This window comes from Loxodonta africana, chromosome 15, assembly GCF_030014295.1.
Source record: "Loxodonta africana isolate mLoxAfr1 chromosome 15, mLoxAfr1.hap2, whole genome shotgun sequence".
Taxonomy (NCBI): Eukaryota; Metazoa; Chordata; class Mammalia; order Proboscidea; family Elephantidae; genus Loxodonta; species Loxodonta africana.
This window is the reverse complement of record NC_087356.1, coordinates 3,733,419-3,757,684: the sequence shown is the minus strand read 5'-3', so window position 1 is coordinate 3,757,684 and position 24,266 is coordinate 3,733,419. Positions and strand designations below refer to the sequence as shown.

General features: G+C 50.2%; 1 protein-coding gene across 11 annotated transcripts in view; it reads right to left on the bottom strand.

The window, feature by feature from the left end:
* The window catches only part of INPP4A (inositol polyphosphate-4-phosphatase type I A), a 171,692-nt gene that overhangs the window by 29,522 nt on the left and 117,904 nt on the right, over positions 1–24,266 (bottom strand). For 10 of the 11 annotated variants that reach the window (XR_010317889.1, XR_010317888.1, XR_010317887.1 and 7 more), the window contains 7 exons: positions 14,221–14,393; positions 13,024–13,147; positions 11,534–11,660; positions 11,037–11,177; positions 8,576–8,673; positions 4,752–4,864; positions 611–765 (listed from right to left, as the gene is read on the bottom strand). Coding sequence is in view for 8 of the 11 variants with exons in the window: in XM_064268432.1 (XP_064124502.1) it covers positions 611–765; positions 4,752–4,864; positions 8,576–8,673; positions 11,037–11,177; positions 11,534–11,660; positions 13,024–13,147; positions 14,221–14,393 (931 nt within the window). In the remaining 3 variants the exon portion in view is untranslated. Of the gene's footprint in view, positions 1–610; positions 766–4,751; positions 4,865–8,575; positions 8,674–11,036; positions 11,178–11,533; positions 11,661–13,023; positions 13,148–14,220; positions 14,394–19,280; positions 19,307–21,119; positions 21,127–24,266 lie in introns of all 11 variants that reach the window. The other variant, XM_064268438.1, reaches the window with a different exon arrangement.

Sequence of the window (24,266 nt, the reverse complement as noted above, 5' to 3'; positions counted from 1 at the left end):
ATCAGAACATCATTAGGGGGAGGTCGCCACGGCACACTGACAGGTGGGGGAGGGGTGAGGCTGGCTGCTGTTACCAAAAAACACTCATTTTGACACTTTGCTCAGGAAAGCAACTGTGTCAACCGCTATGGGAAGGCGGAGTGGCCAGTGCAACCTGCAGACGTGTTATAGTCCTTAAAGCTTGGAGGTACTTCTTATCTAAGTCACACCCACGACCAGATAGGTGGCTGAGGGAATGCCGTGTGTCACTTGACTTCACACGGCCATGGGCAGTGATCAGTAGGTGCACGCAAGTCCCTCGTTAGGTCTCTCGCACCTACATCTGCCCGCTCCTCTACCCGTTTCCAGCGCAGTCCTGCACACCAAGACTGGCAACTCTTTTTGTGGTTTGTTTGTATCTTGGCTTAAAAGAGAACACTGCCTCAATTTGGTGGTGCCAATAGTTTGGTTTGGTACACGTGTGGGGATTTTCTCAAGTCAAGCAAGAGCCTGACAGGGAAGTCGGGGGACCTGTGCCAGGAGGAGGCCCTGCCCTGTGGGAAGGCTCGTCTGCAGCTGGCACTGGGGCTCCGGGCGCGGGCAGCGGCGTGGCGGCGGGCAGCGGACTCACCTGCGCATGCACTCCAGGGCCTGCGTGAAGACCTGTGGGGCCATGCCGTGCTCGTGCTGCAGGATCAGGCACTGCTCCAGCGTCACCGACATGGCCGTGCGGTCCTTGGCGCTCTTGCAGCTGGTGAACCGGACCCCGTTCAGGCGGCGGCAGACCTACAACAGGAGAGCGGGCAATGTTTATGGAAGGGAGACACTGCAGAGTGTAAACACTCTTCTCAAAGGCTCCCAGTTGGCCCGGCAAGGACGTGTGGCAATAACGTGACTGCCAAGGCCAGCCTGCTCCATGTGTCTGCTTTCACTGCCCAGCCAGTCTCTCCCCAGCTCTGTGTCCTGTCAAAGCTGGTGACAGAAACAAGGTCACTTAACAGTATAAGCCCCTCTGGCAGGCCCTGCTGCCTGGCGGTTGGTCGTCTCTCCTTGTGTGCCCGGCCTTCTCCCACCAGATGGTCCTCCTCAGGCCTGGTCCCATCGGTTTGCCAGCCCTTACCAGTTATCCTCCTCCAAATAAGCCTGGGCCCTCGTGTTCTCTTTAGCCTTTTAATGCTAATCCCTTGGGGGGTAGAGGGAGCAAAGATGGCCAACCTAGGGAAGGTCAGACCAGCTCACCAGATGCTCATGGTCCCTTTCTGGAAGGCAAGAGACACACCCACTGTCCCCCACGCTGCCTCTTCATCCACACACAAGAATAGCCCAGAAAACACATTTCCCCTTAGCAACCTCCTCACCACCAGGGCCCTGGTAGTGCAGTGGTTAAGAGTCACAGGTGCCAACCAAAAAGGTCGGCAGTTCAAATCCACCAGCCGCTCCTTGGACCCTATGGAGCAATCCTGCTCTGTCCAATAGGGTTGCTATGAGTGGGAATCAACTTGATGGCAAAGGGTTTGGTTTTTTCTGGTTTCTGACCACGAGGCCACGCAGGTCCTTCCCTCCATCCCCCACCTCGCTCAGGGGCCCAGGGCACGTGAGTCGGCTGCAACAGCTTTCCCTCCTCACAACCGAGTGGCTCACATGTTGGAGATGGTGACCTCCAGGCTGGGGGAGGTCATCTCAGTGCCCACGTGCTTCCCATGGGACAGAGCCCAGACACAGTGCTAGGCACACACTCCCCAAATCCAGACATCTCTAAACCATAAAGGGCTGTTTTGTTTTGTAAGCTTGTGGCACCGCATGTGGACGCACAGCCAGGACTGAGCAGGTGTGAAGTTGTACGTTATTTTTAAGGAAAAAACCAAGAAACCAAACGCATTGCTGTCGCGTTGATTCCAACTCACAGCAACTCTACAGGATAGAGCAGAATTGCCCCATGGGGTTTCTAAGGAGCAGCTGGTGGATTCCAACTGCCCAGCTTTTGGTTAGCAGCCGTAGCTTGTGATAGCTCTTAACCACTGCGTCAACCAGGGCTTATCATACTTGCCGTAAATATTCACACTTTTCAGGGAAGAAACAGTATTTAGTTTGATTCCAGAGGGCTGCTCAGGCTCCCCGCAGGATGTTACAGCCAATCTGGTCTGTGTACTGGGTTACCTTTCTATCCCTCTGAATTGTAAAACACCTGGCCACTGGGTTTTCAGATGAGGGATTGTGGGCCTGCCCTGGGTACCTCACCGAGACAGTAACACCGGTATTTAATGAAAAATCATCCAATTTCTACAATGGAGGGATGATACTCAGTTCCTAGTTATTTGCTGTGCTCCAGAAAAATACCAGAGTCACTGCAGACTTCCTTGAGGATGCTGGCATACTCACTTTTCAGGCCAGAAAGGCCAGCAGCATGCTGGTGAGCAGGGGATTGTGGCGGGGGTGGGGTGGGGGGGTGTATTTCTAGCCATAGAACGCGATAAAGTCCTGAGGACAGTGAGTAAACCAAACCCACTGCCATCGAGTCAGTTCCGACTCATTAGTGACTCTAAGGACAGAGTAGACCTGCCCCATAGGGCTTCCAAGGAGTGGCTGGTGGATTCAAACTGCTGACCTTTTGGTTAGCAGCCGAGCTCTTAACCACTGTGCCACCAGGGCTCCTCTACCACACAGCAATGGAAAATATCAACAAGTTTGTGACCAGAGTTCCCAAACAGGGTAGTCACGAGGCCTCTGCAACTACGCGTGTCTATAAGGCTGTCTGTGGGCTCACTCTGAGAAGAAGGTGTCTGTGTAATGCCCCAAGCTGCTGACGAGGGGTTTGGCCGCATCACCCACTGGCTCGATGCGTCCTGTAGGGAAGGCTTGTCCTTTGGGTAAAGCTTCTCAAAGGTCCTGGGCTTCAGTCCCTTGTCACACCTGGCGAGAGGTGTTTAGGAGATCCAAGGAGGCCTCCATGTGTCAAAGACAACGTTTCCCTTCACAGCCCCAGAAAAACACACATCCGTTGAGGGGTGTTTAGGAGATCCAAGGAGGCCTCCGTGTGTCAGAGACAACGTTTGCCTTCACGGCCCCAGGAAAACACACACCTGATGAGGGGTGTTTAGGAGGAGGCCTCCGCGTGTCAAAGACGTTTGCCTTCACAGCCCCAGGAAAACGCACAGCTGATGAGGGGTGTTTAGGAGATCCAAGGAGGTCTCCGTGTGTCAGAGACAACGTTTGCCTTCGTGGCCCCAGGAAAACACCATCAAAAGAAGGAGAGTGGCCCCTCTGCCTGCAGACTGTGCAGCCCTGAGTTCCCACCACTGAGACCCCTCAGCAGGTACGTGCCCTGCCCGACACCCTATTTGTCTGCTTCTGGCCTGAACAAGCAATGCCAGATGAGGCCACAGAATGAAGAGGATATCTGAAAAAACAAGGCTGGTGGAACCTGTTGAGTTTTCTGTCACTTGGTGTTTCAAACTTTGTTCTAATTCAAAAACTGAAAAGGGTTGCTGAGCACAGAGGGGGCACTCCTCAGACTGACTCATCCCACATCTTTGGTAAGGAGAGTTACCAGCTGGGGCACTTGAAAGGGTGGGTGAACAGAGTTAATTTAAAACTTAACTGAACAAAAGGATGTCAGCAGCCACAGCTGTTAACAAACACCCAACGTGGAGCACACTGAAAAAGGGGACCTCGTGGAGACAGGCCCTAAAATACAGGCTCTAATAACAGCCAGAAACGGCTGTGAAGCACTTGACTACTGAGACCATGAGCTGTGGTGGGAGAGGCTCAGGTCTGAAAGGAACTCTCCAGACACGAAGGGTGGTGAGGTGTTAGAAGGAGCATTAGGGGATGGCCTTCCCAAACCCCTCCTCAGCTCCGCCATGCCTGTGGCCAGCTCCTTCCTGGGGCCCCCAGCCCGCGAGGGGGCAGAGGACATGTCTACCCCTCTCCTCAGGCCCAGGCAGGGAGCTGGGACGCCATTTCGGGGCGACTGACGCCCCCAAGCGTACCTGTGAGAGTTCAGTGCTGGGCAGGTGGGTCAGGCCCATTCCTCTCAAAGTGGTGAGACAGTGACTGGCTACGAAACCGTTCTGCTAGCCAGTCTCAAAGCACTGACTTGTAACTCAACTGCTAAGCTTATGAGAAACTATCTGAAGAAGAAGAACTTGGGGGAAATAAGGAAATCAGAACCGCAACATACAAAATAATGTTTAAAAAGGTTAGAAAGGTCGTCCAGCTCTTCCTTTAATTCTATTAAGACTCAGTAGGCAGTGAATTCTAGCTGGTGTCTACGGTGGAGTCCCTGAGTGGTGCAAATGGTTAAAGTGCTCGGCTGCTAACCAAATGGTTAGAAGTTCAAGTCCACCCAGAGGCATCTCGGAAGAAAAGCCTGGCGATCCGCTTCTAAAAAACCAGCCACAGAAAACCCTGTGGAACACAGTTCTACTCTGACACAGCAGGGGCTGCCAAGAGTTAGAGCTGACTAGCTGGCAACTGGTTTACTGTGGAGGCTTCTAAAGGTGACAGCTGTCGTTAGCCTGGCCATTAAACGCCCCAGGGGATACACCTATGTCACGTTTATCAGAATTCAGGCAGCCTTAAAGTAATGAGCACACAGGCAGTTTTCAGTATCTTACAAAGTTTTAGAACATAAACTTTTTTGATTCAGTGACTTTCTTTTGTGTCCATATGGAGAAATTTGCTCCCCTCCACTCAAGACTTAGGTTTTCATTTGTCATTACTGTAATGTTGGTAGCAGGTGCGACAACATTCTTTTCCCTGTTAGCGAGTACCTCAGCCGCTTGCCAGAGGATGTCAACGTTCTTATTCTTCCTGGCGTGTACGTTCTGGCCCAGAAAGCGCAGCAGCTCGGGCAGGCACGTCTGACTCCGAGATCGAGGTAGACCTGAAAGAGAAGCCAAGTCCATGGGCATGGAGGCTGTGCCTGGGAACGGCACGCCCTGAGGGCCGGAGCCCAAGCCAGCAGCCGCTGCACACTGCACGTACACCGGACTAACTACATACACCGTACAATGGCAGCAGAGGCTGGAATTTTGCATGATTTAAGAAGGCAGGGGTGTGTTTAGGGATTGGACGTGGCTAACATGTCCAATTTCTTCTGCAGCCATCCAGTTACACCTTGAAACGGCAATACCTTCATCTCTCTTCAGCTCTACTGGGCGGCTGGGGAGCTGAGGCCAAATTACCCAGGAAGCATTTTGAAAACACCCACACCTCCCCCGCTCCTCTCAGTGAGCAGAGGTCGATACATCAGCTTCTCAGAACCTCCTGGGTGAGGGTGGGCTGCTTAGGGTGGCAGGTCCCTGGTGAGGATGGGCTGCTTAGGGTGACAGGTCTCCATTGTCGGGGGAGCCTGGAAGCCCTTGAGAAATCTGAGAGGTGCAGCCCCCTCACTGTGGGAGCTGGGCCACACTTGAAGAAGCACAATTCTGAATGACTCCTGAAGGCTTCTTTCCACTACTCCAGCAGCTTCCCTCCCCTACCAAGATAGTCTCCAGGCGCTTCCAGGGCACCATGAACCTGGAGATTACTCAGACTGTCTCACCGAAGAAATCCAGGACAAAACCAAAGAAGAGACAAGCACTCTTGAAGACACTATGAGATTGCCACACAACTATCTTTCAAGGACGTAGGAAAGAGCTTCAAGGTCATGTCTAAAGGAAATAGCCGAATGTATTTTTGAATGTTATGTACCTGAAAATCAAAACCAAACGCGTGGCATTTTGGGATCCTGCTGCATGTACAGCCTCCGCCGCATCCCCACCCTGTGATTACAAGGCCCTACGCTGTCTAATTGTGTCACGTTCCTGATATGTGCCAGGCCATGCTGCCCAGGGGATGGGCAGACAGACGCGGAAGGAAGGCTCCTGCCTATGAGGGGCTCAGTCTGTGGTGAAGGCTGTGGGAGCCAGGCCGGGGCATTCAACCTCCTGGAGGAAACGGCATGAGCTTACTTCCCAGCGTCAACTTCAGCTGCTCTTTGGCCTCCCCTGCATTCCTGCTGATGGATGAATGGAGAGATTCAGGGGGCACTCAGCTTGCTGGAAGGGGCCCTGGTGGCTCAGTGATTAAGCACTCGACTGCTAACCAAAAGGTCAGTGGTTTGAACCCACCAGCCACTCCGTGGGAGAAAGACATGGCAGTCTAGTCGTATAAAGATCGCAGCCTTGGAGACCCCATGAGGCAGTTCTACTCTGTCCTAAAGGGTCACTATGAGCTGGAATCACCTCAGAGGTAGTCACCTTGATGGTCTCCATCTTTCCAGCCTCACAGACCTGCAATTCTTCTGGGGCTAAAGGATAAATGGACACTGCCCCACCCTACTCCACCCCCAGCTTCCTGGATCAAGCCCAGTCCTCCTGGCTCCGCCCTGGACGTGTCCACACCTTTACTGTGTCACTAACGTAGACCCCGCCCCTTCCTTGGCCTTCACTAGTCTACTTTAACCAGGCCCGGGCACCTCGAGGACTCCATAAATCCATTACTGTCTACTATTACCACTGCTGGAAACCCTGGTGGTACAGTGGTTAAGAGCTACAGCTGCTAACCAAAAGGTCGGCAGTTCAAATCTGCCAGGCGCTCCTTGGAAACTCTATGGGGCAGTTCTACTTTGTCCTGTAGGGTCACTATCAGTTGGAATCGACTCAATGGCAGTGGGTTTGGTTTGGTTTTTTGGTTATTGTCACTGACAAAGAATGCGGCATCTCAATGACTGGGTCCACAAGAACCCATGTGACCCAGTGACCTTCCTGGGTCCTCGGAGAGCCCTTCTCTCTCAATGTCTTCGTTTCAACCCCAGCTGCACAGCATCACCTTGGGGGTTTCTAAAAATCCCAATGCCCAGGCCTGACCCACCAGACTCTGGGGCGGGGAGGGAACAGGCCCAGCATTTTTAAGGCTCCCCAGTGACTTCCAGCTACAGTCTCAAAGGTTCCGACTGCACCCACCCCAAGTCTCCTCCAGGCCCCTGGAGGCCCAGCTCTGTGCTTGCCTCCTTCATTTGCAGGAGAAGAGTACTCCTGTCTCACTGGGGCTCCAGGGCAGTAACGCTGGTAAAGAACTCAGCACAGTGTCTGGCACATCAGCGATCTACAAATGTTCACCACACTCCAAGGTCCACCTTACCCGCCACGTCTTCCCAGCAAATGTGAATTTCCCTCCTTGGAACCCCGCCTCAGAGCACAACGGCGTGACTCAAAGGCGGACTCTGACTTGTTCAGGTCCCTGGGTGGCACAGAGTATGCACTCGGCTATAAACCAAAAGGGTGGCACTACGAATCCACCCAGAGGCACCGTGAAAGAAAGGTCTGGCAATCCACTTCTATAACAGTACAGCCATTGAAAACTCCATGGAACAGCTCAACTCTGAAACACGTGGGGTCTCTATGAGTCAGAACTGACCGGACAGCAAACAGATTTTGCCTTATTCACCTCTGAGGGGCCCTAGTGGGGGGGGGGGGGTGTGACTAGCATGTTGTCATTGTATATGTCAAGTCGACTCCAACTCATAAACCCCATTCAAACCCATTGCTACTGAGTTGATTCCAACTGCAACCCACAGATCGCCAGGTCTTTTCTCCGGCAGAACCACTGGTAGGTTCAAACCACTGACCTTTCGGTTAGCAGCCAAGTGCTTAACTGCTGAGCCACGAGGGCTCCTGAGCCTGGAGCAGAGAGGTAGGAAGCTCTCTGTAGACTCAGCTGTGTCCTCTGCAGGCCCAGGAGCTCGTCCACCACAGGGTCTGAGTCTCCGTCACGACTGTGTCCCCTGCAGTCCCTTACACACAGCAGGTGCTCAGTAAATATTTACTGGGTTGAACTAGGGAGAACGCCACATCTAAAATGGTGCTGTGCAGCTGCTGGGCTCCTCGTTCCAGTCCTGAGAGCAGCCCCGGCACCATCTGCTGCCAGAGCCCACGCTGTGGCATCTTACCAGGCGGGGCATGGCAGGTTGTGTGTCAGGGTGGGGCTGCTGCTGCCACCTCTCCGCCGTCTCTGGGAGACGTGTGGACAGGGACCACTTGTCCCAAAACATCCAGCAGTAAGTAAGCAAATATTGTAACTCTCTCAGCCTCAGGGAGGAAGATGCCTGGAGCTCACACCCAACAGGGGACAAGCCGACCTCTCAGGCCAAGTTGGGGGTCCTGCCTCTGTGAGCCACATGTCGTACCCAGCAGAGGTGCAATGCGTGTCATTGGGTGTACTGATGAACATCAACGACTACGTATGTGACACAGCAGCACGTGACATGAGCTAGAAGAGTGCTGGGCAGAAGAAAGACCGGTGAGGGCTGCAGACACAAGGCAAATGTCTCAGGGTGGGGGACCCACACCAGGCAGAAGGGGCCTGACTGGCTGCCTGGTGGGCGCTGGGAGCATCTCAGGGTAGAAGACTCACACCAGGCAGAGGAGGCCTGACTGCCAGCCTGGTGGAGGCAGGGACAAGGAAGCAACATAGCATACGCACAAAGCAGGAGTGAACCTGGGCAGCCTCCAGGTTAGTAAGCAGACTGTCTGTGAGGCAGAAGGACTCACAGGCACCCCAAGTGACAACAAAACAGCCAGGTGAGACCTACCGTGAGTGAAAAAATACTTACAATCCTCAGGCAAAACTTCCTTAAACTGCTCAAAGTAGGAATTTAGCCGCACCAGACTCTCCACGTTGATGACTTCCTGTAAAGACGTGTCACCAAACCTTTGGAGGTGAGGGGGGACACTGTTAGTTGGCTAACGCTGCTTTCTTCTAACGCGAACATAATTGCATAAAGCTAACGATACTGAGGTTAAGTGCTATGGCTGCTAACCAAAAGGTCAGCAGTTTGAATCCACCAGCTGCTCCTTGGAAACCTTATGGGGCAGTTCTACCCTGTCCTATAGGGTCACTACTCAACAGCAATGGGTTAACAAGACTGGTTCTCTCAAAGATTCACTGAGCATTTACTACGCTCCTTCAGAAAACTCGAAGCCATCTCTACTGTGTTGGCGACAAGTTAAACGCACTTCCTTGGCAGGAACCATGTATCATTTGTACCAGAACCTGATCTGTGCCAGACCCAGGACTGAAAGGCCCTGTACCTGTGCAGCACCGGAACACCCTCTCTCAGCTGTCGGCCTGCAGTCCCCAAGTGTCCTCCCTTCTCAGTGGCAGCTCAGGGGAGGGGTGGGCACTGGGGTCATGGCGGGGAGTGAGAACCCAGGCCTGGATTTGAATCTGAAGTCACTCTGTCTGCCAAAAGCACACACTGCGTCCCTTGCCTGCCCATGAGGCACTGGCTCACTCCTTCCCATGTCCCTGGTGAGGCCTGGCAGGAGTGGAGGCTCCCCTGTGGGCCCTGCGGCACGCAGCAGCAGCAGCGAGTACGTGCCAAGTGCGCAGGGGCTGGGGTAGCAGAGCGCCCCCTGCGAGGGCCGGCTAGGGTGGCTGTTGATAAAAGCAGGCTCTGCAGTTCCAAGACCTGGATACCAAGTCCAGCTCCACCACCTCCCTGCTGAATGACCTCTGGACACCAGCCTCGTCACCGGCTACCTCCCAAGTCCTACCGGTTCTCATCGCCACATCTTCTCCTCGCTCACCCGGCTGCCCACTGCAGGCTCGCCCTGCTTCAACCATTTCCAGAAGCTGCTCTTGCAAAGACCATCAGGATCAACAGCTGCAGGTGCAGCAAATGCCATCCCCTCCCCCAGGATACTTCCCTGCCGGCTCCCACGAAGCCACCGCTCTTCCTGAGGTGGGGCCCTCTAACTCTGCTCACAGCTCAGATGCCTCTGCTTCTGTGTACCCATAGCCCACACCCTGTCTTCCTCTACGTGATTCCTGTCGCCTTGTTGCCAGTGGGCTCCACATCTACACACCTCAACTACAACCTCCATTTCCTACATCCAGCATGTGCTTCCTCCCTTACCTGGTTGTCCAGAGGCACTGGGACCTCACATGACCCCCTTCCTGGTTCTTTAGCTGGGGGAGGGGGGGCACCTTCACCCACTGACTCACCACTCCAGAGGTGGGGGCCTGTCTACTCCCCTCACTGTCTCACACCTGGCCCACCTGAAGACAAACCCTCCCATTTCCACGCAAATAGGGCTCCAGATATTCCTCCTCCACCTATACTAGCTGATCCAGCTCTGCCTCAGACCTAGACTCTTCCCAACCTTTTCACCACACACACCCTCACGTCCTTCCAGCATGTGGCCAGCAAAATAATTGGCTTAAAATGCAAACCTGATTGCCTCCTGCCTTGCTAAAAGTGCTTCCACGTCTCCCTCCAGCCATGCTGGTATTTCCTAAGTGGAGGTAATATGGACACACGCCAGGGTTTAACGGGCCAGCAGAAACATGGCGTGCTATGTGGTGGGCCCATTTAATAGGCAGTACTTTAAGGTATGTTTTTATACTGAAATACACATACCACACGAAGGGAAAAGATGAAGCAAGAAACGTGACGTACTGCTAATTGCACACTGCACACACACGCACACGCGTGTACACACCAAGTACACAGGACTCCTCTTTGCTGCCTGGCCAAGTGATTCTGGAGGAGCGATTGAGAGGCATAGCCGCTGGCATGGAGCACAATTCTCGGCCAGCACACAAGGCCTGTCAACCCTCACCACTGCTCATCCCAGCTGTGAACCTGATGCCTCCATCCGCCACGCCTGGGTGCCCATGCTCTCCTCCCCTCTCCATCTGACCAGCTCCTACTTGCCACTTAACAGCCATTTCAGCCATCACCTCCTCCAGGAAGCCTTCACAGGCCCTCTCAGACCTCATCAGATGCCCTTACTCTGGGGTCCCGTGACTCCCTGCATGTGTCTTCATGACTGCATCCACACTGCTGTCTTTATGACCCATGAGCCCGAGTCTCCTGAGGACAGAGACCACGTGTGGCGCATCTTGTACCCCCGGCACAGAAGACGGTGCCAGCACCCAGCAGTGGTGGAAGTGCTGGCTGAAGGAAGGCAGGGTGACCGTGCCCGTCGAGCACTCGGAGCGCCAGGAGGTGAACGCTCCTCCTACGTCCAGCCCGTGGCGGCCCCAGCCCAGGGCCTGGCGGCACGCACCTCTCAGCCAGCGTCTGCTGCTCGTTGATGCCCACGTTGAAGAGGACGGGCTGCACCCGTAGCAGCATGCCGCTCTGGATTTCCCGGGGCAGGGAGTCAAACAGCGAGCCGGGCAGGGGGATCCGCACGTTGAACCCATCGCTGGAAAACGGTGGGAGAGAGGAAGAGGAGGGTGGTGGAGCAGGGAGTAGCCAGTCATCCAGCCCGGGGACCTGCCTGAGCGGGTCAGGCCCGAGATGCTGGAAGAGACGGGGAGGAGGCGTGCGAGAGGGGGGACCCGATCACGCCTCGACACGCGGGCACAGCTGGCCCTCTGGCTCCGCCATCTCCAAACTGCTGGCCAGGAACCTTGAGAGGGAACTGAAGCTAATTTGGAAGGTGGCGACCAGCACTTTTAACGGAGTGAAACAGAACAAAATAAAAATTCGGAGTGCACTGCATGTAATAAACGTGAATGAAGAACACTGAGCTGCTGAGAATTTAGGAACTTCCTTTACCGGTTTCCCGTGATGACAGGCAGCATGTCGGTTGATGAGTTAGAAGTGGCCTGGGTGACTTTGAAGGTCACATTCCTCAAGTCCATGATCCCGAGGCTCATGTCCTCCAGCATCGCCAGCTCCTCACCTGCAGCCAGAGGAGGGGGAGGGCTGTCAGGTGGGAGGACGTGCCACTCCCCCAAGGGGAGGGGACCTGCCACTCAGCCCCCAGGGAGAGCAGAGCCCCTACTCAGCTCGTGTGCGGATTCCAGTACAGGTGGAAGACCAGGGGATCCAGATGTGGCTACGTGGGGATGGTGGGGGAAGTAGGCAGCGGGGTCTCCCTGAGCCTCTTTGCCGGTTGCCTCGCTTCTCCCTGAGTAATCGCTGCGACTGAAATCCTGACCTCACGTAAACAATGCAGCAGGCGCACACATGGGCCACACTCCCACACCCTTTCCCTGTTTGGTACAGGGCTGTGTAAGGCATATGGACAAGGATGCAACTTCAGAAGACAGAACTCACTTTTTAAAATGGAAAGAAATGCAGCAACACTGTTACAGTGGCCAGATCCTTCTATTACACAAAACCCGCTGCCATCAAGTCGATTCCGACTCAGAGTGCTCCTATAGGACAGAGTAGAACTGCCCCATAGGGTTTCCGAGGAGCGGCTGGTAGATTTGAACTGACCTTTTGGTTAGCAGCCAAGCTCTTAACCACTGTGCCACCAGAGCTCCAAAATATTAACAAATACTTTTAAAGTCTCCATTTTCGTTTTCTCAGAAGAAATAAATAGACAATACAGGTAGGCAGAAAGCCTTTCCAGAGGGCAGTTTGGAAATGTCTATCAAATTCTAAAATGTCCCGACCCTTTGACTCAGCAGCCATCCTTCTCATAACTCGGTGGTTGCAGAAATAAGCCCACAAATGCATAAAGACTATGTGCAAAGATGTCACTGCAGCGCGATTTTAACAGGAAAATTTAAGAACAGCCCAAATGTCCTATGGAGCCCCAGTGGAACAGTGGTTAAGAGCTCAGCTGCTAACCAAAAGGTCAGCAGTTCAAATCCACCAGCCACTCCTTGGAAACCCCATGGGGCAGCTCTACTCCATCCTGGCTATGAGTCGGAATTGACTCAAAGGCAACAGCCTTTTTCTTTTTTAATGTCCTGCAGGAAGTTATTAGTCAAATAATTATCATCCACCCTCCACTAGAAAGACCTTCAGGATACACAGAAAATCAACAAATGACAGCAACCACAAAAACCAAGAGATTGTGTGTGTGTACTATCAGACAGGACTTCTCATTTGGGTCTATGTTCTATATCTGGGCTATGCTGGGATTTGTTTTAATGAGCATGTATCATATGTATAATCAGAAAATTATTTAGGAAGAAAGGATAAGAATCACACATGTAATCGCTGCTCCATGATCCCCGAATCCCAGTGGCTGTAGGATATGTGCTCAGCCCTCCAGCGGGGCACCCAAGTGGGCAGGGAGTGAGTCTCACCGTAGGTGCTCAGCAGGCTCTCGAACTGAGCCAGTAGCCCGATGGTGTAGAGCTGCCGCAGGAAGCCGTCATCATGCAGGCAGTTCCTCAGCTTGATGATGAAGCCACAGATGAGAGCGGTCAGCTGGTCAGTGGGGAGACAGGGGGTGACACGGCTGAAGGGGGGATATCTCCTCCTCAAACAGCAGTCAGTTCACACCTAGGCTCTTGGGTTCCTTGTTTCTCTGCTTCCACCACTCAAAATGGGCTGGAGCAGCACCTCCTTTCCCTCAGTAGAGCTGAAGAGTTGGGGAGCACCTGGGCTCTGGGGCCACTGGGGGCCAAGGGCAGGGGGAGAAAATGTAACATTGCAAGCTTGATGCTCCCATTGCTCCCAAGGTGGGTTTGATTTTGGCCCAGTTTCTGACCCAACCCGCCTGGGGTTACTCCTGGGCTGGAACCTTCTGGGAGCCCAGAATTAATTCTCCACAGTGAAGGGGTCTCTACTCACAGCTCCATACCAGCTCTGGGTGGAAACTGAGTTAATCACGACAAAGAACAGAAGTGAGAGAGAACATGGTCACTCTCTGCTGCTTCCTCAGTGAGAGACATTATCTGGGATGGAGCAGGCTCCCCAGGACAGCTGGCAGAGACTGCAGGGAACCATCCAGGCCCTGATCCACTGCTCACTTTACTCATTAGATTACTGGCATCTGCTCAACTTGTTACATTCATTTAAACTCTTCCTTTCTCTGCAGGATAATGGAAATCATTAAAACAGAGTTCCACATGAGCAACAGAACTAAGGCATCCTGCTGTTTTACCAATGGGAAAACAGATCGCACTGAAAGTAAACATCCACGTTTCCCTCACTAACCTCCCTTGTAGGAAAAAGAACAGGGTGGCAGAAAAGAAAAGGTGCGGCCCATAACCCCACCTCCCCTCCCTCTTCCGTGCAGAATCAGCTCATGTGCACACTTGATCAGTGCAAGTTTTTCAAGGAGCAACAAATGTAAAATTGGAGCCTCTCCTAAGTACACACTAAGTGGATCATCTCCCTCTGTGTTGAATTCTGGACTTCTCTATTAAATAAATTTGAAAGAAACAGGCATGAGAAAATATTTTTTAAATGTGAAGGGAGAGGGGAAGGGATCTCAAAGCCTGTTTTTATTAGGTGGGATGTGCTCGTGGCTTCCCTATGGTACCCCACAGGCTTACGGTTTGGCAGAAGACAACGTCACGGCGGTACTGCAGGCTCAGGCACGTGGCTATGGTGGGAGCGCTGTCCTGCATGAGCAGGAAGACCATCGCCTTCTTGGCCTTGTCACTCATCATGGCCACACAGTCTGTCAGCGTGGTCAGCAGCGGGTAGAGGGCCTCACTCCATTCACCTGAGCACGTAGGAAGGCGTCATTGTAGGAAGAAAGATTTTAAGAACCAGGTTCTGGAAGTTTAACAAGTTACCCACTTCCCCTAACCACTGTACCAGCCTCCCCACTTCCTCCTCTTTCCACCCCTTCTAACTCTGCCTGACCCACACTCTGGCCCAGAACTGGTACTAAGTTCTGCTTGGAACCAACCCCGGTGTCTAGCCTTCTAGTCCAAAGCTCTTTCCAGTAAACCAAACATCAGTCTTGTTCTGGTACAACTAACGCGTGCCTGGTCTTCTGAAACTCTTGGGGGCCCTACACATAAATACTGAAGACTATGCTTTTTGAGGAAAACAACAAAAAAAAGCCTCTGCAAGTCACGAATGGGCAAGAAAGCTACTCTGTTGGCAGGATCTAATCTCCTTACCACACACCAACGCTCCTGCCCCTGGGGAGAGGAAGATACCCAGAAAAGTCATCTGGCTTCTCTTCAGCCAGGTATTAACACAGAGACCCCTCTCCTTCTTGGAGCAAAGAACCAGCTCCACCTTGTCTAGCTTTTTGTGCAAGTGTGTCAAGTTTTCAATGTCTACATCTTGAAGAAAGGCTGTTCCATGTGGTTTCTTGTTTTCAGCTCTCAAAGAGCTCCCTCCCTTTCACACACTCCACCCGCTTCCTGCCTAGTGCATCTATTTCTGCCTTAGCTTTCTTTTAAGGATATAAAGAAACTTTGACCCTGCACCAAAACAACTTTTAAAAATAGAAGCTTAGGGATGAAAGGTATCTTTGGCTTTTACTCTTTTTCCCTTCCAATTTGGAAGAGAGAAGACAGGCCCTCGTCAGTTACATTTTTAATAGGTCACCAGTCCAGAAATAGGCATTTGAACATCACCGCCGGGTGAGCCCACCATGCCAAACATGGTGAGAAGTGGTGGGGTGCAGCTGGGCAGCACGAGTCCTCTTGGGACTGAGGGCGCGAACCCCAGAATGCTCTCAGACAACATCGCAGCACCTGGGGAAGGCCACGGGGGCTGCATGTGCAGTGAAGGCAAACTCTGTCTTAGGCAAACAAAATCTAAGAAACAGAGAGAGGGAAAACTTAGCTCTGCTCTCTCAAACTGTATCGTTTGCCCTTTGTGGAGAAATTTAGAGAAATACCTAAAATGTGCAACAGGATGGAAACTCTGGTAGCGTGGTAGCTAAGAGCTATGGCTGCTAACCAAAAGGTCAGCAGTTCAAATCCACTATGCACTCCTTGGAAACACTATGGGACAGTTTTACTCTGTCCTATAGGGTTGACTATAAGTTGGAATCAACTCGATGGCAACGGGTTTGTTTTCTTTTTTTTTTAATACTCAGTGTTGGTTAACGCAGATTTTCAAGTATGTATATGTGGCAGTTTAAAAACTGGAACTAATCTAGCTGTATATGCAAGCATGTTGTATGTGGACAAGAATCTATATTTGTAACGGAAAAAAAGCAAGCTTAATTTTAGAAAGTGTACAACAGAAAGACCTTAGCAAATAAATCATGGTGACAAAGGAGCCTGGACTGGGAAGCAGAAAATGTGAGTCACAGGCCCTGCAAACACTGAGCAGAGAGGGACGGGGCAAGTGCCCCAACCCCTCAGCCACAGGGTCCTCCTCGACAAACCCGGGGGCTTGTACTGCATAACAGCCAAGTCTCCTCCTTCCTCTAAAATCCTCAGTGATCGGATTTTCGCTTCTTTGAAAAACTCTTTTCAATACACATTAATGACATTCAGCAACTACCAAAAAGGGTAAATGAGAATTAAGCTTTAATAGTCAGACAATTTAGGGAAAGGTAGGTAGGTAGCCGTTAGAATTATTTTTCACTAAGAAGCAAATGGGAGCCCTGGTGGCGCAGTGCTAAAGAGCTCGGCTGGTAACCAAAAGGTCAGCCGTTCAGATCCAATAACCACTCCCTGGAAACCTATGCAGCAGTTATACTCGGTCCTGTGGGGTCGCTATGAGTTGGAATCAACTTGATGGCAACAGGTTTGTTTTGCTTTGAAGAAGTAAGTGCTCTTAGAACAAATGTTGCCAAATTTTAATTTGCTTCTTAAAGGAACATGCATTTGCACGTATAATTAACCTGAAAATGCTGTAATTTACAAATGGTCTTATCTAAGTGTGCCCTCTTCGTACAACGGGTTTTGATTCTACTTACTTCTCTTCAAATAATATTCATATGAGAATAACTCAGTTATGGGAGGAAGGGTTAGAAAGCGCTAGGATGTTTGTCCTGGAAAAGCCAGGTGGACCTGGGCGGGAGATGAGCCTACTATCTGCCTGGGAAAGGACTCCTGAGCGCAATAAGAGTGTCGACCACCATTTCTGCAATGCCTTTTAGGGCTTCACCTTATGGCTGTTTTCTCTCCACAGAGATGGTTTATTAACGCAGCCAAGGAAACAAGCTAAGAGACAGTGCCTTCCCCGGAGACACAAGAAGAACTGGCACTTGTACACGTGTCTGTCTGACTTTGAAGTCCGTGTTACTTCTTAAGTCAGGCTGCATGTGCTGAGGAGAGGCCAGGAGTTGGAGGGTATAACACATTTTGGGTCAATATGAGGAGAAACAGAAAAATTTCCAAACAAAATGAATTTCACGAGCAGGAATGAGATTTCTACCTAGGATCTAGTCAAACAGAGGTGGCTGCAATATTGGGGTTGGTGAAGGCTTTACAATTGGCTTCCTGCACTGAAAAGGTCTTGCTCCGAAAAAAAATATCTGTCAACTCAACAGCGTCCTCAACAACGTCGCTGATTCACTTTCTGGAGCAAGCTCCCTGTCTTGTTGCTAAGGGAAAACATCCGCTGACTCACAGCCAGTACACGGACCATAATGCTTTAAGTAACCGTGAAGGGCTCTTTCAAGGCCACACCCTGCTTTTTTTTTTTTTTTTCCTCACTAATAAGGGCGAGGGAGTGGGGAAAAAGTATGCGTGTGTGTGGTGTGCAAGCATTTGTGTATACACACACAAGTGTTTTAAAGCAGAGTAAATACAAGTCCACAGGAAAAGCCAGGGGAACCCCTGGCTGGTGGCCATTTACAGCCCATTTGACATCAACTGTGGAAAAGCCACCATTGCTTCTAGAAATGACACAGCTGACATAAAACAAGGACAGTCCTACAAGGCCAGGTGCTGTCTGTGTGCTGCTTGAGAACTCACCAGACTTGGCACTCGTTCTACAAACTTCCGAGAACCAAGCCAGAGTCTAAAAGACCCCTGAACTTGTAGGGTCCAGGTCCATGACACCACCACTCCATTTCCTGCTGGGTATGGCCCCAACTTCACCACCACCAATGCTCAGGGAAGAATCTGCTCAGTCTGAAGACGCTGGGCTGTGTGTGGAGGTGGACGTCCAGAGTCAGATATAAAGGGGGAGGGTAAGGAACGGCCCCAGGAGAGGTAACAGGGAGGAAGAGACCAAAACCAACTATCTCTGGATCGACCCAGTCCTAAGTAACCCTGAGGATTGAGGGGTTGGGGCCGGAGACCCACTGAAAGCTCAAGGTCACACTGGTTTTGGGGGAAAAGAGAAACTGTGAAGGGGCTAGGAGCAAATTAGGAGAGTATGATGCGCCCAAATCAGATGAGCCCACTGATGGGCCAATTTCGCACGGGCTTCTGGAGACCGCTGCCCAGAGCTACCACAGTGAGCTGAATTAATGGTGCTGTGTGACCAGAGGAGGATTCGGTGACAACCGACAAGAATGATCCGGTAAATCCCGCAATCACTGGTTTGCTGCGCTATAGACACAAACCGGCGTCCTGCTAGCCTATATTCCTATGCGGTCTGGATCTCATGATCAGACCGATCCTGTAGCTGTTTTCTGGAGTATAAGAAAAAACAAAGAACAGATTATTGGGGGCTCACTTTCAGCTCGGAAAAACCACAAACCACATCCAAGAAGCACAATGTGAACTAGATCAGAGGTCAGCAGAAATTCACTAAGGGGTAGACAGAAAATATTTTAAGCTTTGAATGCCACAGGGTCTCTGTCACAACTGCTCAGCTCTGGCACTGCAGTGTAAAAACTGCCATAGGTAATGCGAAACAACGGGCAGGACTGGTTTCCGATAAAGCATTACTTACAAAAGGAGGCAGGCAGGATCTGGCCTGGAGCCACGTTTGCCGACTCCTGACCCCTGAACTAGAGCCATAAACACTCATTTCTACATCCAACCAAAAAAACAAACCCATTGCCAATGAGTTGATTCCAACTCACAGTGACCCCAAAGGACAGAATAGAACTGCCCCATAGGATTTCCAAGGAGGGGCTGGTGGATTCAAACTGCTGACCTTTTGGTTAGCAGCCATAGCTCTTAACCACTGCACCACCAGGGTTCCTTTCTACATCCAAGTATAGCTAAAAGATCCCATTTGCAGTGCTAACTCCACCTGAGGCCCACAGCACCACCTGGTAAGAATTCTAAAGCCACATCTGGACTCAGAGGAGAGGATGCTGGGTGGTTTCGTGGAACATTTGGGCGAATACATGTTATCTGACCGTAACAGGTACTCCTTTGATGTAATGTTCACAGTTCAGGTAAAACTGCAGAAAGCACAATTTACAAACACGTACCTCTCTAAATCAATCGGCCCTGTCAGGAAGCCCATTGTGCTTGAGGGCATTAATCATGCCAGATGGCTTCAGGGTGTGGAAATTGAAAAACATCCACGTGGTTGCCTGCTTCAGCTCCCTCATCCCACCTGGTCTCTCACCAGAACTAAGGAAAGGTGTTCCATGTCCTACAGTGAAAGGTTTCCTAAAATATTTTCCTAACTCAGAAAGCATAAGGCAACCTTTGATAACTCAGCTACCAACACTACCTGAATATTAAAAAGAAACCTGCAGGAGCCTCGGGCAGAAAGCACGTACCTGGGCTGGACTCGTCAGGAGGGGGGCTGCCATTTGCACAGAAATGGAGGGCAACACGGAGGGTTAAGGAGCAGGAACGTGGTTCAAACACGAACAACTCGACACTCAGAGCAGGCACACAGGCAGTTGGCAGTAACGCAGCCACAGTGAGGAGGCCCGGGTGCCTGTCTGCCTCTTCACTGAGACTTACGCCACGGCACGCGGCTGCTGCAACACAGCTGAGCCCTCTTGGTGGTACAATGCCTGATTCAAGAGTATCAACATTCATGCTGCTAATACTGCAACATCAAAAACTCTCCAAGACGAGTGCGCTAACACAGTAGGATGTGATAAACGCCTCAGAAAAAACGTGCACGTAAATGACAGTGTACGTGGCCGAGCCCCGTGTTGGCTCACGACATCTAGAAGCAAACTTGTAACGAGAGAGGCTGACCAGTATACTGAGAGTCCACAATCCAGAGCCCACCATCCTGACTCACTAAGGCCTTGGTGAAAGCTGGGCTACAGATTCACTGCTGAGATTCAAAGATTTCAGATCTGGCAATGAAACCAAAATACATATGCCAAATAAATCTACCCCAGTAGTCAACGTTTAAAGCCAGTACAAAACTTCTGTGATTTACGGGAAGTCTGGGATTAGAATGTTCCTCCGGCTCCCTCAGGAAGTATCAGTTTTAATTTAATCTCACTTATACAGAGTCGCTGACTGGAAAACGATCATTTCAATTTCACATTTCCCTTCAAAACTAAGTTAACTGGGTGTTACTTGAAAGAAAGTAAATTTGAAAAGGAAACACTTGGATGGAGTAAGAGTTTATGTTTCAATTTTTCTGTGATAATAATGTCTTTAGTATATTGAAATGAGATCATTTCAGATACCCCAAGAACAGCTAAAATCAGCTTCACAGAGACTTCTTCTGAGAAAGGAGAACCCAGGCCTCAGAAGGCCTTTGGGGGTTCTTCTGAAATGCGCAGGTACTTCCTGCTACAGCCTCTGCCAGCTGACTGCCTCCTCCTGGGGCAGAAGGGTGCTCTGTGGCCCCCGGGGTACAGGTCAGGGGGAGGGCATTACAGCCTCTGCTGGCTGACTGCCTCCTTCTGGAGCAGAAGGGTGCTCTATGGCCCCCAGGTACAGGTGCAGGGGAAGGCATTACAGCCTCTGCTGGCTGACTGCCTCCTCCTGGGGCAGAAGGGTGCTCTGTGGCCCCCAGGTACAGGTGCAGGGGAAGACATTACAGCCTCTGCTGGCTGACTGCCTCCTCCTGGGGCAGAAGGGTGCTCTGTGGTCCCCAGGTACAGGTGAGGGGAGGGCATTACAGCCTGAATTACCAAGAAGGGGTAGCCCCTGACAATAGCGGCACTAGTCAAAAAAACAAAAAACACACGATGGTAAGGAAGTCTTATACACCGCTGGTGGGGATGTAAAATGGTACAACTGCTATGGGAAATGGTGTGGTGTTTCCTTAAAAATCTAGAAATAGAGATACCCTATGGCCCAGCAATCCCACTCCTAGGTATATACAACAGGGAAATAAGAGCCGTAGCACGAATAGACATATGCACTCCCATGTTCACTGTAGTGCTTCTCACAACAGCAAAAGAATGGAAACAAGCTAAATGCCCATCAATGGATGGATGGACAAACTGGTATATACATACAATGGAATTCTATGAAGCGATAAAGAACAATAATGAATCCATGAAACATCTCATAACACGGTTGAACATGGAGATTATTATGCTGAATGAAATAAGTCAACCACAAAAAAACAAATATTGTATGAGACCACTACTATAAAAAAAAATCAAGAAAAAGTTGTCTCTCTCTCACACACACACATACATTCTTTGAGGGGTATGGGGAGGGAGAGGGAGGGAAAACCACCAATTAGAAAGAAGACGCATGTCAGTGCTGGTAAAGGGAAAGACAATACACAATAGGAGGGAAGTCAGCACAACAGGACCAAGGCAAAGGAAGGCACTGAGAGGCACACACCAATAAAGGGGTATGTCACGGTAATCGCCATAACACAGACAACCTTACAACAACAGTGTTAACAAATAAGAATCAACAGATGGCTATACAGGCAGAGAGGTATGCTGAAGAGGAGTGGGAGGGTGCAAGGGAGCACACCTACCTGCACACATAGGTTGGGTTGTGGATACTACCACATACGCATTTGTAGATTTTGCACATATATAATACAGACAATGTAACACACAACAGAGACAGTCATGGAAACTTCCTAGACGGAAGCAAACGAAGTTACCAGGCTTGAAGGGTGAGGACCATAGAGCCAGGGACATCTATGTCAACTGGCATAACATAGTTCATAAAGACAACGCTCTACATCCTACTTTAGTGAGTCATGTCTGGAGTCTTAAAAGCTTACAAGTGGCCATCTGAGATATAACCATTGGTCTCATCCTGGCTGATACAAAGGTGAATGGATAAAACCAAAGACTCAAGGGAGCAATTAGTCTAAGGGACTAATGGACCCCATGAATCACAGCCTACATGACCCAGAGAACAGAAGAACGAGATGGTGCCTGGCTACCACTACTGACTGCTCTGACTGGGATCACAACAGAGGGTCCCAGGCAGAGCAGGAGAAAAATGTAGAACAAAAGCCAAATCCATAGAAAAGACCAAACTTACTGGTCTGATAGAAACTGGAGGAACTCCCAAGACTATGGCCCTAAGACACCCTTTTAACATGGAACTGAAGCCATTCCAGAGGCCACCTTTCAGCCAAACAACAGGCAGGCCTACAAAATAAACAGTAACACCCGAGAGAGATGAGCTCCTTAGAACAGTTATATGAGACCAAAAGGGCAAAATCTGTCTAAAAACAAAGACAAGAAGGCAGGAAGGGGTAGGAAAGGTGGACAAAAAGTAACAGGGAACCCAGGGTGGAAATGGGGAGAGTACTGACACACTGGGGGGACTGCGAAATCTGTCTTGGAACATTCTGTGTACAAATTGTTGAATGGGAACTCTTTTGCTCTCTAAACCTTCACCTAAAGCACAATATATTAAATAAAAAAAAAAAAAAAAAAAGAAGGGGGTGGCGAGTGGTCCCTTTCTCTTTAATCATCCCTGGAAATGACTTCTTGAACTGGCAAAAGGGGTAGATAATAAAGAAAATTTCAAAGCCTCTGTAAGTTGAAGACATCAACCCCTTTGTTTTAACCCAAATATCTCAAGACCATCTACACCTAACAGAAACCGGTAGAGTGACACAGGGCAATGATTCTTAAATTTCTGTCTGGCTAATCAGAATCACTTGGGCCTTGAAAAAATTACAGATTTGCGCATATCCCCCCTTAACCCCTCCTCCAGATTCTGTCTTTGGACGAGGAAGAAGGTCTAGGAGCCTGTTTTTACGAGCTTCCGTGGTGATCCCAAACAGCTGGGTTGGGACTATTCCTGTGAAGGTATCGGGGATTAAACCCTGGCTGGTAATCTTTTAATCAAAGGAGAGAGAAGAAGTCTTCTCTGGGACGCCCAGGCCAGCAGCTTGCAATTTCTTAGGTCATGAAGTTCCTTGAGATTTGATGACCATTACGGACTTTCTCTCCAAGCACATACAAATGTTAGCATATGATCTCAAGGGTACACGAAACTGGGATGCAGCTATAGACTCCAGGTTAAGGAAACCTGGTCCAGTGTTCGAATGACTCTTTGGGTATGAGAAGGTGGGAACATCCACGAAGAAAGCAATGGAAGCTACCCAATCCTGACAGCACAATGGCAGTATGCCATGGCAGGAGGGAGCGCAGGCATGCTGTGGACCACTTACGGGGAAAACAGGAGAAGCAAAGGGCAGCTTAAGGGACCTCTGTGGTACCAGCTGGCAGGGACTCGCCAGTTGGTCCCCACAGAGCCCTGGCCCTGTGTGATCCCACCTGCAGTTAAATCCCTGATCAGTTCTGTAGAAGGGCGAGCTGAGAAGGGGCAGCTCCTTGGTGAAAGATGAAAACCAAGGTCCCAGGATGGCACAGAGAGCGGGAATGGAAAGTCATAACACCTTGTCTTCCCAAGAGGGAGAGTTGCTTGTATAAAATATCTATGTTGGTGCGAACACAACCTACACATTAAGCCAAAACAACTGCTGCAGTAGCTTGGAATAGCATAAAAAGTCAAAACAAGTACAAGGTCTGGAACTTGAGGTCAAGGAACTGACCAAAATGAGTTCACAAGCCTGGTTCTTTCTGATCCTGATCTCACTGAAGTCTGACAGCTTCTCAGCTAAGCTAAAGATTTTTAAATGAAGGACCTTCTGGAGTTAATTTAGCGGCATATGGTTTCATGTAACTCTTTGAGTACTGATCAGCAGAGCTAGATTCTCTCATACGTCTGCTTCATATTCCCATGATCACAACAGAGCTTTTGTGGCAACACAATTACACGTCAAGCCCTAAACAGCATAGATATTCATGTAAATAGCTTTACACCTGCATTTGAGTGTTTCTGCGTTTATACAATACAGGATGTGCCTTCAAAAATGACATTTAAGTTATGGATATACAGCATATCCGATTAAACAAATTAACTCTTGCATTTAAAAAAAATCCAACAAGTTACTCATTTTGTAACTTCAGAGAAATTTTGACATTACAAATAAGACAATACTAAAGAGAAATGAGTAACGAATCTTGACAAAAGTTAAAAACAAACACAATTGACATAAAGAAACTCATCATAAGTAGAGACAAAGGAGTTCCATGAACAATCACGTGTCTGGGGAAGCTAAGCTTAACCCCCTGTGGACGGAAGAGCAGAGAACATGAGTGTTGTTGAAACAGAGGCTCGAATGAAATACTGCCCTGAAAACAGACTGCAGGCAGACCAGAAAGGCAAAGGGCACACCTTATAAACGGAAGAAGGATTTATCAAGAGGCTCTTATGATAAAGGAGCAGGACCCCACCTTAAATGAAACTCAACCAGTTCAGAATTTTACAACTCTCAGTATATGAAGCCT